The sequence below is a fragment of the Chiloscyllium plagiosum genome, unplaced genomic scaffold (assembly GCF_037043375.1).
Source record: "Chiloscyllium plagiosum isolate Xiang-an unplaced genomic scaffold, Cpla_swu_hap1 HiC_scaffold_10, whole genome shotgun sequence".
Lineage (NCBI taxonomy): Eukaryota > Metazoa > Chordata > Chondrichthyes > Orectolobiformes > Hemiscylliidae > Chiloscyllium > Chiloscyllium plagiosum.
The window spans coordinates 38646632-38659244 of NW_028270148.1; the positions used below are offsets into that span (position 1 = coordinate 38646632).

Below are 12613 nucleotides of genomic sequence, written 5' to 3' on the forward strand. Positions count from 1 at the left end.
GGGAGGGGCGTTGGAAATGCGATAGGTGGAAGGAGGTCAAGGTGAGGGTGATAGGCCGGGGTGGGGGCGGAGAGGTCAGGAAGAAGATTGCAGGTTAGGAAGGCGGTGCTGAGTTTGATGGATTTGACTGAGACCAGGTGGGGGGAGAGGAAATGAGGAAACTGGAGAAATCTGAGTTCATCCCCTGTGGTTGGAGGGTTCCTAGGTGGAAGATGAGGCACTCTTCCTCCGACCGTCGTGTTGCTATGGTCTGGCGACGGAGGAGTCCAAGGACCTGCATGTCCTTGGTGGAGTGGGAGGGGGAGTTGAAGTGTTGAGCCACGGGCTGGTTGGCTTGGTTGGTCCGGGTGTCCCAGAGGTGTTCTCTAAAACGTTCGGCAAGTAGGCGGCCTGTCTCCCCAATATAGAGGAGGCCACATCGGGTGCAGCGGATGCAATAAATGATGTGTGTGGAGGTGCAGGTGAATTTGTGGCGGATATGGAAGGATCCCTTGGGGCCTTGGAGGGAAATAAGGGGGGAGGTGTGGGCGCAAGTTTAGCATTTCTTGCGGTTGCAGGGGAAGGTGCCGGGAGTGGAGTTGGGTTGGTGGGGGGTGTGGACCTGACGAGGGAGTCATGGAGGGAGTGGTCTTTTCGGAACGCGGGGAGGGGAGGGAAATATATCCCTGTGGTGGGGTCCGTTTGGAGGTGGCAGAAATGATGGCGGATGATACGCTGTACATGGAGATTGGTGGAATGGTAGGTGAGGACCAGTGGGGTTCTGTCCTGGTGGCGGTTGGAGGGGTGGGGCTCAAGGGCAGAGGAGCGAGAAGTGGAGGAGATGCGGTGGAGGGCATCGTCGATCACGTCTGGGGGGAATTTGCGGTCTTTGAAGAAGGAGGCCATCTGGGTTGTACGGTATTGGAATTGGTCCTCCTGGGAGCAGATGCAGCGGAGACAAAGGAATTGGGAATATGGGATGGCGTTTTTACAAGGGGCAGGGTGGGAGGAGGTGTAGTTTAGATGTCTGTGGGAGTCAGTCGGTTTATAGTAAATGTTGTCTGTGTTGATTCGGTCGCCCGAGATAGAAATGGAAAGGTCGAGGAAGGGGATGGAGGAGTCTGAGACAGTCCAGGTGAATTTGAGGTCGGAGTGGAAGTTGTTGGTAAAGTGGATGAACTGTTCAACCTCCTCGTGGGAGCACGAGGCAGCGCCGATACAGTCATCGATGTAGCGGAGAAAAAGGTGGGGGGTGGTGCCAGTGTAGCTGCGGAAGATGGACTGTTCCACATATCCTACGAAGAGGCAGGCATAGCTGGGGCTCATGCGAGTGCCCATGGCTACTCCTTTGGTTTGGAGGAAGTGGGAGGATTGGAAAGAGAAGTTGTTCAGGGTGAGGACCAGTTCAGTCAGTCGAAGGAGGGTGCGGCGGGAAAGGAAGAAGCGGAGTCCTTCGTGATGGGGGATGGAGGTGTACAGGGACTGGATGTCTACGGTGAAGATAAGGCGTTGGGGAACGGGGAAGCGAAAATCATGGAGGAGGTGGAGGGCGTGGGTGGTGTCCCGAACGTAGGTGGGGAGTTCTTGGACTAAGGGGTACAGAACCATGTTGAGGTATGCAGAGATGAGTTCAGTGGGGCAGGAGCAGGCTGAGACAATGGGTCGGCCGGGGTAGTCAGGTTTGTGGATTTTGGGCAGGAGGTAGAAACGGACGGTGCGGGGTTGTGCGAGTATAAGGTTGGAGGCGGTGGATGGTCTGGGAGATGAGGTTATAGATGGTCTGGGAGATGGGGTCATGGTCAAGGGGGCAGTAGGAGGAGGTGTCCGCGAGCTGGCGTTTAGCCTCAGCGGTGTAAAGGTCGGTGCGCCAAACTACTACCGTGCCTCCCTTGTCTACCGGTTTGATAGTGAGGTTGGGGTTGGAACGGAGGGAGTGGAGGGTGAGAAGTTGGAGTGGGTGAGAGGGGTGGAGAAGTTGAGGCGGTTAATGTGAATTCCTGATGAAGGGTTTTTGCCCGAAACGTCAATTTTACTGCTCCTTGGATGCTGCCTGAACTGCTGTGCTCTTCCAGCACCACTAATCCAGAATCTGGTTTCCAGCATCTGCAGTCATTGTTTTTACCTTTTTCTTGTTATAGTCATTTGGTATACAACTGGTTTTGTTATTGTTTTGCCATATAACATGCTGTTATAGTTCACTGTCCTGCCAAAACTTACATTAATCCAGGATCATCTTGGAGAGAAGGATAAACTCTTGTTCCTTTTGGTGCCACCATATCTCCCTTGTACTCCTTTCTTCTGCCTGCCCTAACTTAATTTTCAACAATTGTCAAGAAATTGTGGAATTCATTGCTTCTAATTTGAGATGACAGTTTCAACTGCCTGTCTTGCTTCTCTCTCCTCATCTCATCTGCTTGCCCTAACTCTGAACTTTAGCATTTTTGTCAGCATTATCTTTTATCTTCCCATATTCTTTCCAAGTTAATTTTCCATGAACAGGTTCTTTAACATCTTCTCACTAAGCTCGTAACCATCTAAATTCTCTTCCTGGCTGCTATGCTAATAGATATTGGAAGTGGTTTCCTCTTTTCAAATGTGGTTGCTTGATTTCAAAACTGTTGCACCTCTGTCTTCAAAAAACACAGCACTTCAGTTTCGAAATGTCTAGAAGTCTGGCTCCAGAAGTACATTGTTAGCCGTATTGGGGATTAAACTTAAATACACAATATTGTAAAGTTTGCAGTTGTTTTAACTTAAAAAAAATCACTGTCCCGATGATGGATTCAGTAACTTTATTTAAAACATTTTCTGCAGGTCAGACCTATAGAGTGATGCAAATGACTGATGTCTTGCAGCCAGCCAATGTTGATGCTTTACTCGGGTGTTTGAGCAGCACTTTTGAAGAATTGAAGTTACTAGCCTATGACATTTTGAAGAAACTTCCACCTATAGTTTTAGGATTAAAGGTAACCTTCTTGAGAGGCAATTATTTAGTGATGGTTCATTAAGTTTCTAATTATATTTCTTAAAGCACGTTCTGTTTTAAGATTTCTTGATTTTTGAAATATATTTTTTGATATTTTGTAGATATTAATGAAGTACATATAATAAAAAATATTGCTTCTTGAATATCTGCCTCATCTCAGTGTTTAATGTTAAAATACTTGGGAGTGTCTGCCTTGGCTTCAAGTTGTATAAACAACAAGAATTGGAAACTGGATTAAATGGATGCTTACTAATAAACACTGGATCAGATTTTGCTGGAATGGGCATTTCAGAACATACCCTGTTAATTACACTCAGTACATATTTAGATTTTAAAATGCTTTTTCCACAAAGTTCATGGAATCCCTACAATGCAGATAGAAGCCATTCAGTCCATCAAGTCGAAGAGCAATTGGTTGCAAACAAAACCTTTGCATATACACATACAACCATTTTGAGGTGATATGAAATGTTTTTGTCCTGATTCTCAATAGATCATTTGCTTTCTATTTCGGAAAGGTGAGAATGAGGAAATGATTTGCTCATGAGTGTGTTAGTAGTGTCTATGTCTCTGTCAGCTGCTCTCACTGTCTGAGTATTTGTTTCCCTCTTGTGCCCTTGCCCTATCACATGCACTCTGCTGCTGCTGCGTGTGTGTCTGTCTGTCTGTTTGTCTGTCTATCGGGCAATTAGCAACAAACAACACTCCAGTTTTCCTGACATTCTGTATTTGGCATATATGAGAGATTCGGCCTCTGCTTTCTGACACTGTTGTGTTGATTGTCAGTGCTCCACCCTTTTAAGTAACCACTGTGCAGTATTTTATAGAAGCTTGGAATGACGCAGTGTCGAAGTATAGAAAATAGGACAAGAATAGGGCATTCAAGCCCTTTGAGCCTGCTTCACTATTTGGTATGATTGTGGCTGATTTATTCTGCTTTCACCCCAATATCTTTTGATGTTGTTAGCCCTAAGAACTATATTGTTTTCCTTCTTGAAAACACCTATTGTCTTTGATTCCAACTCTAATACTCAAACTCTGTCTACAAGAGCAGGTCAAAGGCTGTAACTCTTGAACTGAATTTATTGTCACCTATACCGAGGCAGTGAAAAGCTTTGTCTTGCGAGCGATACAGGCAGATCACATAGTTAAATAGTATAGATAAGTAATTAATAGGTAAACAGTCACAAACAGTGAGTTTGTCAGTCCTTTCAGTATTCTAACAACAGTAGGATAGAAACTGTTTCAAAACTGGCTGGTGTGTGTGTGTTCAGGCTTCTGTACCTTCTCCCTGATGGTAGAGGTTGTAGAAAAGCATTGCCAGGGTGGAATGGATCTTTGAAAATGCTGACGGCCTTTCCTTGACAGCGGGCCTGGTAGATGGATTCAACAGTTGGGAGGTTGGTCTTTGTGATTGTCCGGGCCGAGTTCACCACTCTCTGTAACCGTCTCCAATCTTGAATGGTACAATTGCCATACGGGTAGTGATACATCCATGCCAAATTTCCTCAGCTGCCTGAGGAAGAAGAGACGTTGTTGGGCCTTTACATCCACATGAAGAGTCCAAGAAAGCTTGTTGTTGATGACTACTCTCAGGAGCTTGACACTCTCCACTCATTTCACTCTGTGCTGTTAATGTGTAGGGGGTCATGAGTAACATCCCACTGAAAGTCAATGATGAATTCCTTGGAGAGCGATGTTGTTCTCAGTGCACCATTTTTCCAGGTCTTCCACCCCCCCCTCGTCCGTAGTCTGTTTCCTCACCAACTGAGATTCGACCGGCTATAATGGTGTCATCAGTGAACTTGTAAATGGCATTAGTCTGGCATTTGGCGATGCAGTCATGGGTATACAGCGAGTACAATAGGGGGCTGAGTATGCACTACTGGGGGGCTCCAGTGTTGAGTGTTAGTGAGGATGAAATATTGTCCCCAGTCTTCACTGATTGTGGCCTGTGGTCAGGAAACTGAGGATCCAGTTGCAGAGAGGCTTAGTCTGAGATTACTAAATTTAGTAATCAGTCTCGAGGGGATAATAGTGTTGAAGGCTGAACTGTAGTCAGTGAGTAGGATTCTTATATAGCTGTTCTTGGTGTCAAGATGTTGTAGGAAGGAGTGAATGGCAAGTGATATGACATCTGACATGGATCTGTTGATTCGATAGGCAAATTGAACTGGGTCAGGAGTAGTGGGGATGCTGGAGTGGATTAATGCCATGACCAGCCTTTCAAAGCACTTCATGACCACTGAAGTTAGGGCCACTGGGCAGTAGTCATTAAGACATGCTGCATGAGCCGCCTTAGGCACAGGGATGATGTTGGCCCTCTTGAAACAGGCAGAGACAGTTGCCTGCTGCAGAGAGAGGTTGAAGATGTCTGAGAAAACCTCTGCCAGTTGATCTGCACACGCTCTGAATGCACAGCCTGGTACTTTGTCTGGTCCAATCGCTTTTATTGGACTCACACAAAGGAAAATTAATCTGACCTCTGATGCAGTGATTGTTGGGAAAGGTTTGTCAGGACTTGTCGGAATAGGTGTTACCTCTTCGAAAGTCTGCTCAAAGTGAGCAGAGAAGGCGTTGAGACTATCTGGGAGGGACGTGTCATCGTCTGCTATCTTGCACTGTCTCTTTTTAGATCCTGTGATGTCATTCAGTCCTTGCCATAGTTGCCAGATGTCTGTCTGGGTCTCTAGTTTTGATCGATATTGTCCTTGGCTTCTGAATCCCCAAAAACTTGTCCATCATTTACAAGGCATAAATCAGGTGTGTGATGGGATACTCGCCACTTACCAGAATGAGTTCAGTCGCAACAAGACTCAAGAGGTTTGATACCATACAGAACAAAATAGCTCGCTTGATTGGCACCAAATCTACAGAATTCAATGTCTTCATCACTGACATGCTGTAGAAGCAGTGTTTACCATTTACAAGATGCACTGCAGAAATTCGTCAAGCTCCTTTGGATGGCACCTTCCAAACCATCTCGAGCATTGATCACTACTATCTCGAAGGACCAGGTCGGCAAGTACACTGCCATGTTCTGCTTCAAGCTGCTCTCCATCCTGACTTGGAAATATATTTTAGTTTCTTCTGTGTCCTTTGGTGAAATTTCCTCCTTAAAGGCATTGAGTCCCTAGATTGCAATGGATCAAGAAAGCAACTCACTACCAGCTACCATCTTCTGAAGGACAGCTAGGGTCAAGTCATATCCCCACATTCTATCAGCCAATTTAAAACAAATATGGCTCTGTGGCTTGCTTCCTAGTGATGAATAAATGTAAACTTTCAGGATTGTTAGTTACCGTATTTTATTTTATTTAGTTACCTGGTTTTAACCTTGATGAACTTTCAGTGAATTATATGAAGACGTACTGTATTTAGATGTACCCTTGTTGTGGATATCCATTCATGCTATCTTGTGAAATTGTTCACATTTTCCAGATTTTTGGGTAACACATAACTAGAATGATGTCTTCCTACTTAAACATTGCAAGTTCTGCTCACAAGATCTGCCAGTGAACTATATTATCCTACACTTTTCTTAGGTCTTTGATTTCAGTCTCAGGAATTTTAAGTGACTTTGTCTCTTTTTTTTCATTTTTAAGCTTACCCCATCGTTATACAATGGCATGTCTATCTATGTAGCAATGTCAGTTCCATAACGCATATGTTAAGAAATTTAGATTTGGAGCAAGTGTTAAAGTATTTTTGGCAGATTTACATGGCTGTTTCTTTTGCCTGGAAATGTTTATTACTTGTTACTCTGCATCTCACCTTACAGGACAGTGAAAAATTGCAAACACTTTTGCAGACAGCTTTGGATCTGTCAACCAGTACCAAACCTTATGATTGCATCACTGCTTCATACCTCCTGTCTCTTCTGGTACAGCAAGAAGGCTTAATGCCAGCTTTAAGTGCTTGCCCTTTGAAACAGCAGACTGGTTACCCGATTGATTACCTCGGCAAGGTTTGTGGAAAGCAATCTACAGATAAGGAAGTACTCGAAACCAATGTTTTAGAAGGTTAGTGTTCATTTGCAATTTAATATATTTTAATTTGTTTTCTCTTCTGCCCTCCCTGCCATGCTGTATGGATTAATGCTGCAGAGGCACAAATCCAATCCTGCCACTGAGAAAATTTAAATTAAATTCATTAATTAATCTGTAATAAAAATTCTTGGGTTCTCATTAGCCAAGGCAATGGGAAGATTACAGGTGTGACATGGAATGTAGAATTCAAATCAAATATATCATGTTTACATAGGCTTGAGGGGCTGAATGGCTTATCTCTGCAGCTAGTCTGTATGTACATTCATATGACCCAAATATGCAGGATCGCGTAATGTTAAGAGGGACGGGGAGCCAAGAAAGGTTTGGAGGGGTAGCTTTTTTTTAATAAGAATGACATTTGTCCAAAGAAAGATAACCTTAGTTCTGAACATCAAGTTATGAAATTAGCTTGTGTGAGGAAAGAAATTTCAAGGTATCAAGTCACTTTAGAGAGTAATTTCTAGGCTCCCTAACAATAAGCATTTTAAAGGACATGGTACCAGAAATAATGGATTTTGTAAAAAAGCTCTGATGACTATCATGGGTGATTTTAATTTACTGTATATGGGAAAAGTCAATTGGTAAAAGTAGTTTGAATGATGAATTCATGGAGTATTTTCAGGATAGTTTCTTGGGCAATATGTTCTGGAGCTGGACAATGAATATGCTAAACTGGATTATGTACAACAAGGTAGGATTAATTAATAACGTTATTGCTAAGGTGCCTTTACATAGCAGTGATAACAATGTAATTAAATTTTACATTTGGTTGAGGGAGAGAAAGTTGGATCTAAAACTAATGTTTTAAGCTAATCAAAACAGCCCAAGGAACTTTAAAACAAGTACATTTACTGAGGGGTGAAAGGGTACTGAGTAAATTATTAAAACTGAAAGCTGACAGGTCCCCAGGTCTTAATGGACTTTACCCTTGGGTTTTAAAATAAGTGGCTGCTGAGATTGTTGATGTATTGGTTTTAATTTTTCAAAATTCCACCGATTTTAAAAGATCCCACAAAAGTAGAAAATAGCAAATGAGGTTCCTTTATTCAAGAAATGATAAAAGTGAAGGCGTGTTTGCTTAACATCTATTGTACAGAAAATACTGGACCTATTAAGGAGGTAAAAACAGTGCACTTAAAATTCAAGCAGAGTCATATGGCTTTTTGAAAAGGAGACCAATTTATTGGACATATTTGAGGATGTAACAAACAATGTGTATAAAGGGGAACTTGTGGAATTACTGTTTTTGGATTTCTGGAAGATATTCGGCAATGTGCCACATCAAAGGTTACTATGCAAAATACGAACATGTGGTGTAGAGGGGAATGTATCAACATGGGTAGAAAATTGATAGGTGATAGGAAACAGTATAAGTATTAACAAATTGTTTCAGGCTGGCAAGATATGTTGAGTGGAGTGTGACCGGGATCAATGCTGCAGTCACTTATCTCAAATACTTGCATGCAGGTTTGAATGTATGATAGCTAAATTTGTTGATGACGCAAAGAAAAGGTAAGTTATAAAGAGAATGTAAAGAATTTGTAAAGGGATATATGTGGGCAAAACTTTGGTAGATGAAATATAATGTGTGTACATGTGAACTTATTCATCTTTCGGTAAGAAGAACATGTTATATGATTTAAATGAATTGTTGATGTCTGATGTATAGAGGGAGTTGGGTGTCCTGCTAAATGAATCAAACATTTGTATACAGATACAGCAAGTGATTAAGAAGACATGGCTGTTATATGCCTTCCCTTTGCAATAAATTCTAAAAATAGTGTTTTATTACTATCGCCTATGATGTCGTGAAGGCCATATTTGGAATACTGTGTATCGGTTTGATCTCTATTTAAGAAGGATTATAAATGCAAATGCAAAAGAGGCATTTCAGAGAATGTTGACTTGATTGATACCTGGAATGGAGATATTACCTTTTGAGGAAAGGTTGGACAGGCTTAACCAACATTTATTAGAATTTAGAAGAATGAGAGATGTGTCTCTTCATAGCCAACTGCCGCCGCGATATTAACCGCCACCTGAACTCCCCCACCCCACTCACCCACTCCAACCTCTCACCCTCGGAACGCGCATGTGTCTCCGCCCCCACGCCGATCTCCACGCCTAACCCCGCCCCCCCGGCGAGTTCCGTCACCTCGCCTAACCCCGCCCCTTCGCCGATCTCCGACTGCATGCCTAACCATGCCCCCACGCTTATTTCCGTCACCACGTCTAACCCCACCCCTTCGTCTATCGCCGTCACCACGCCCAACCCCGCCCCCACGCCGATCCCCGTCCCCGCCCCCAGACCTAACCCTGCCCCCACACCCACCTCCAGCCCCACACCAGGTCCTAGCTCCCAGCCCTGCCGTGTTTTCACCATCCCTCCAGACCGACCCCTCTCTGAGGATGAAAGATCAGTCCTCAGCAGTGGCCTCACCTTCATTCCCCTACGCTCCCGGATTAATGAATTCAACACGCGGCGTGACATCGAACAATTCTTCCGCCGCCTTCGCCACCGTGCCTACTTCTTTAACCAAGACTCCCGCCCACCCTCTGACGACCCCTTCTCCCGCCTCCAACACACCCCATCCACCTGGACACCCCGTGCTGGCCTCCTACCTGCCCTCGACCTCTTCATAGCCAACTGCCGCCGCGATATTAACCGCCACCTGAACTCCCCCACCCCACTCACCCACTCCAACCTCTCACCCTCGGAACGCGCAGCCCTCCACTCACTCCGTTGCAACCCCAACCTCACTATCAAACCAGCAGACAAGGGAGGCGCGGTAGTAGTTTGGCGCACCGACCTCTACACCGCTGAGGCCAAACGCCAGCTCGCAGATACCTCCTCCTACTGCCCCCTTGACCAGGACCCCACCCCCCACCACCAAACCATCATCTCCCAGACCGTCCATAACCTCATCACCTCGGGTGATCTCCCATCCACCGCCTCCAACCTCATAGTCCCACAACCCCGCACCTCCCGCTTCTACCTCCTGCCCAAAATCCACAAACCTGACTGCCCCGGCCGACCCATTGTCTCCACCTGCTCCTGCCCCACCGAACTCATCTCTGCATACCTGTCCCCCTTAGTCCAAGAACTCCCCACCTACGTTCGGGACACCACCCATGCCCTCCACCTGCTCCATGATTTTCGCTTCCCCGGTCCCCAACGCCTTATTTTCACCATGGACATACAGTCCCTGTACACCTCCATCCCCCATCACGAAGGACTCAAAGCCCTCCGTTTCTTTCTTTCCCGCCGTACCGACCAGTACCCTTCCACTGACACCCTCCTTCGACTGACTGAACTGGTCCTCACCCTGAACAACTTCTCCTTCCAATCCTCCCACTTCCTCCAAACGAAAGGAGTAGCCATGGGCACCCGCATGGGCCCCAGCTATGCCTGCCTCTTCGTAGGATATGTGGAACAATCCATCTTTCGCAACTACACTGGCCCCACCCCCCACCTTTTCCTCCGCTACATCGATGACTGTATCGGCGCCGCCTCGTGCTCCCACGAGGAAGTTGAACAGTTCATCCACTTCACCAACACCTTCCACCCCGACCTCAAATTCACCTGGACAGTCTCAGATTCCTCCCTCCCCTTCCTCGACCTTTCTATTTCCATCTCAGGCGACCGAATCAACACGGACATCTACTACAAACCGACCGACTCCCACAGCTACCTGGACTACACCTCCTCCCATCCTGCCCCCTGTAAAAACGCCATCCCATTCTCCCAATTCCTTCGACTCCGCCGCATCTGCTCCCAGGAGGACCAGTTCCAAAAACGCACAACACAGATGGCCTCCTTCTTCAAGGACCGCAATTTCCCCCCCGACGTGTTCGACGATGCCCTCCACCGCATCTCTTCCACTTCCCGCTCCTCTGCCCTTGAACTCCGCCCCTCCAACCGCCACCAGGACAGAACCCCACTGGTCCTCACCTACCACCCCACCAATCTCCATGTACAGCGCATCATCCGCCGTCATTTCCGCTACCTCCAAACGGACCCCACCACCAAGGATATATTTCCCTCCCCTCCCCTATCAGCATTCCGTAAAGACCACTCCCTCCGTGACTCCCTCGTCAGATCCACATCCCCCACCAACCCAACCTCCACTCCCGGCACCTTCCCCTGCAACCGCAGGAGGTGCAAGACGTGCGCCCACACCTCCCCCCTCACCTCCCTCCAAGGCCCCAAAGGAAACTTCCATATCCGCCACAGATTCACCTGCACCTCCACACATATCATCTATTGCATCCTCTGCACCCGATGTGGCCTCCTCTATATTGGGGAGACAGGCCGGCTACTTGCGGAGCGTTTCAGAGAACACCTCTGGGACACCCGGACCAACCAACCCAACCACCCTGTAGCTCAACATTTCAATTCCCCCTCCCACTCCACCAAGGATATGCAGGTCTTTGGACTCCTCCATCGTCAGACCACAACAAAACGACGGTTGGAGGAAGAACGCCTCATCTTCCGGCTAGGAACCCTCCAACCACAAGGGATGAACTCGGATTTCACCAGTTTCCTCATTTCCCCTCCCCCCACCCTGTCTCAGTCAAATCCATCAAATTCAGCACCGCCTTCCTAACCTGAGATCTTCTTCCCGACCTCTCCGCCCCCACCCCAGTCTGACCTATCACCCTCACCTTGACCTCTTTCCACCTATCACATTTCCGACGCCCCTCTCCCAAGTCCCTCCTCCCTACCTTTTATCTTAGCCTGCTGGACAAACTTTCCCCATTCCTGAAGAAGGGCTTATGCCCGAAACGTCGATTCTCCTGTTCCCTGGATGCTGCCTGACCTGCTGCGCATTTCCAGCTCTGATCTCCAGCATCTGCAGACCTCACTTTCTCCTCAAAGAATGAGAGATGGCCTTATTTATAGAGTCATAGAGTCATAGAGATGTAGAACATGGAAACAGACCCTTCGGTCCAACCTGTCCATGCCGACCAGATATCCCAACCCAATCTAGTCCCACTTGCCAGCACCCGGCCCATATCCCTCCAAACCCTTCCTATTCATATACCCATCCAGATGCCTCTTAAATTTTGCAATTGTACTAGCCTCCACTACTTATTTAAGCATATCAAATCCTGAGGGGACTTGAGGGAGGATTAAAATATGTTTAGCCTTGCAGTGGTGGAGGGTGGTTGGTGAATAAAACTGGAAGGGACAGTTTAAAAGTAACAGTCTTGCTTTAAAACAGAGGCCACAGTCGGATCAACCATGATCTTGTTAAATGGGGGACAATGCCCAAAAGGCCAAAATGTCTAACTCTTCCTGTAGTTTGTGTGTTCTGATGTTCAATCAAGCCTCAGTATTTTTCCAATAAGCATTTACTTATGGGGTACATCTGGCTGAATCTTATCTGTAACGTCACAATAAACAACAAATTCCTTCCAACTGTCCAACCAATTTTGTTTTGCCTCCCTTTTTCTAATTTATCTTTGAATTGTTGGCACTGATCAGAACTTCGAGTCTTTAGGGCTTTTACTTACTAACAATATTTCTTCATTATTCTGTTGTCCTTATTCTACTGCAAAATCTATTGAAACTACAGCCTCTGCTTCAGTGGAATTC

The 12613-nt window shown here is 46.2% G+C and overlaps 1 protein-coding gene across 2 annotated transcripts in view; it reads left to right on the plus strand.

Annotated features, from left to right (window-relative positions):
* Positions 1 to 12613, plus strand: part of thada (THADA armadillo repeat containing) — a 380305-nt gene that overhangs the window by 46775 nt on the left and 320917 nt on the right. For both annotated transcript variants that reach the window (XM_043695686.2, XM_087991280.1), the window contains exons 15-16: positions 2794 to 2945; positions 6747 to 6987. In XM_043695686.2, the coding sequence (XP_043551621.2) occupies positions 2794 to 2945; positions 6747 to 6987 (393 nt within the window). The remainder of the gene's footprint in view (positions 1 to 2793; positions 2946 to 6746; positions 6988 to 12613) is intronic.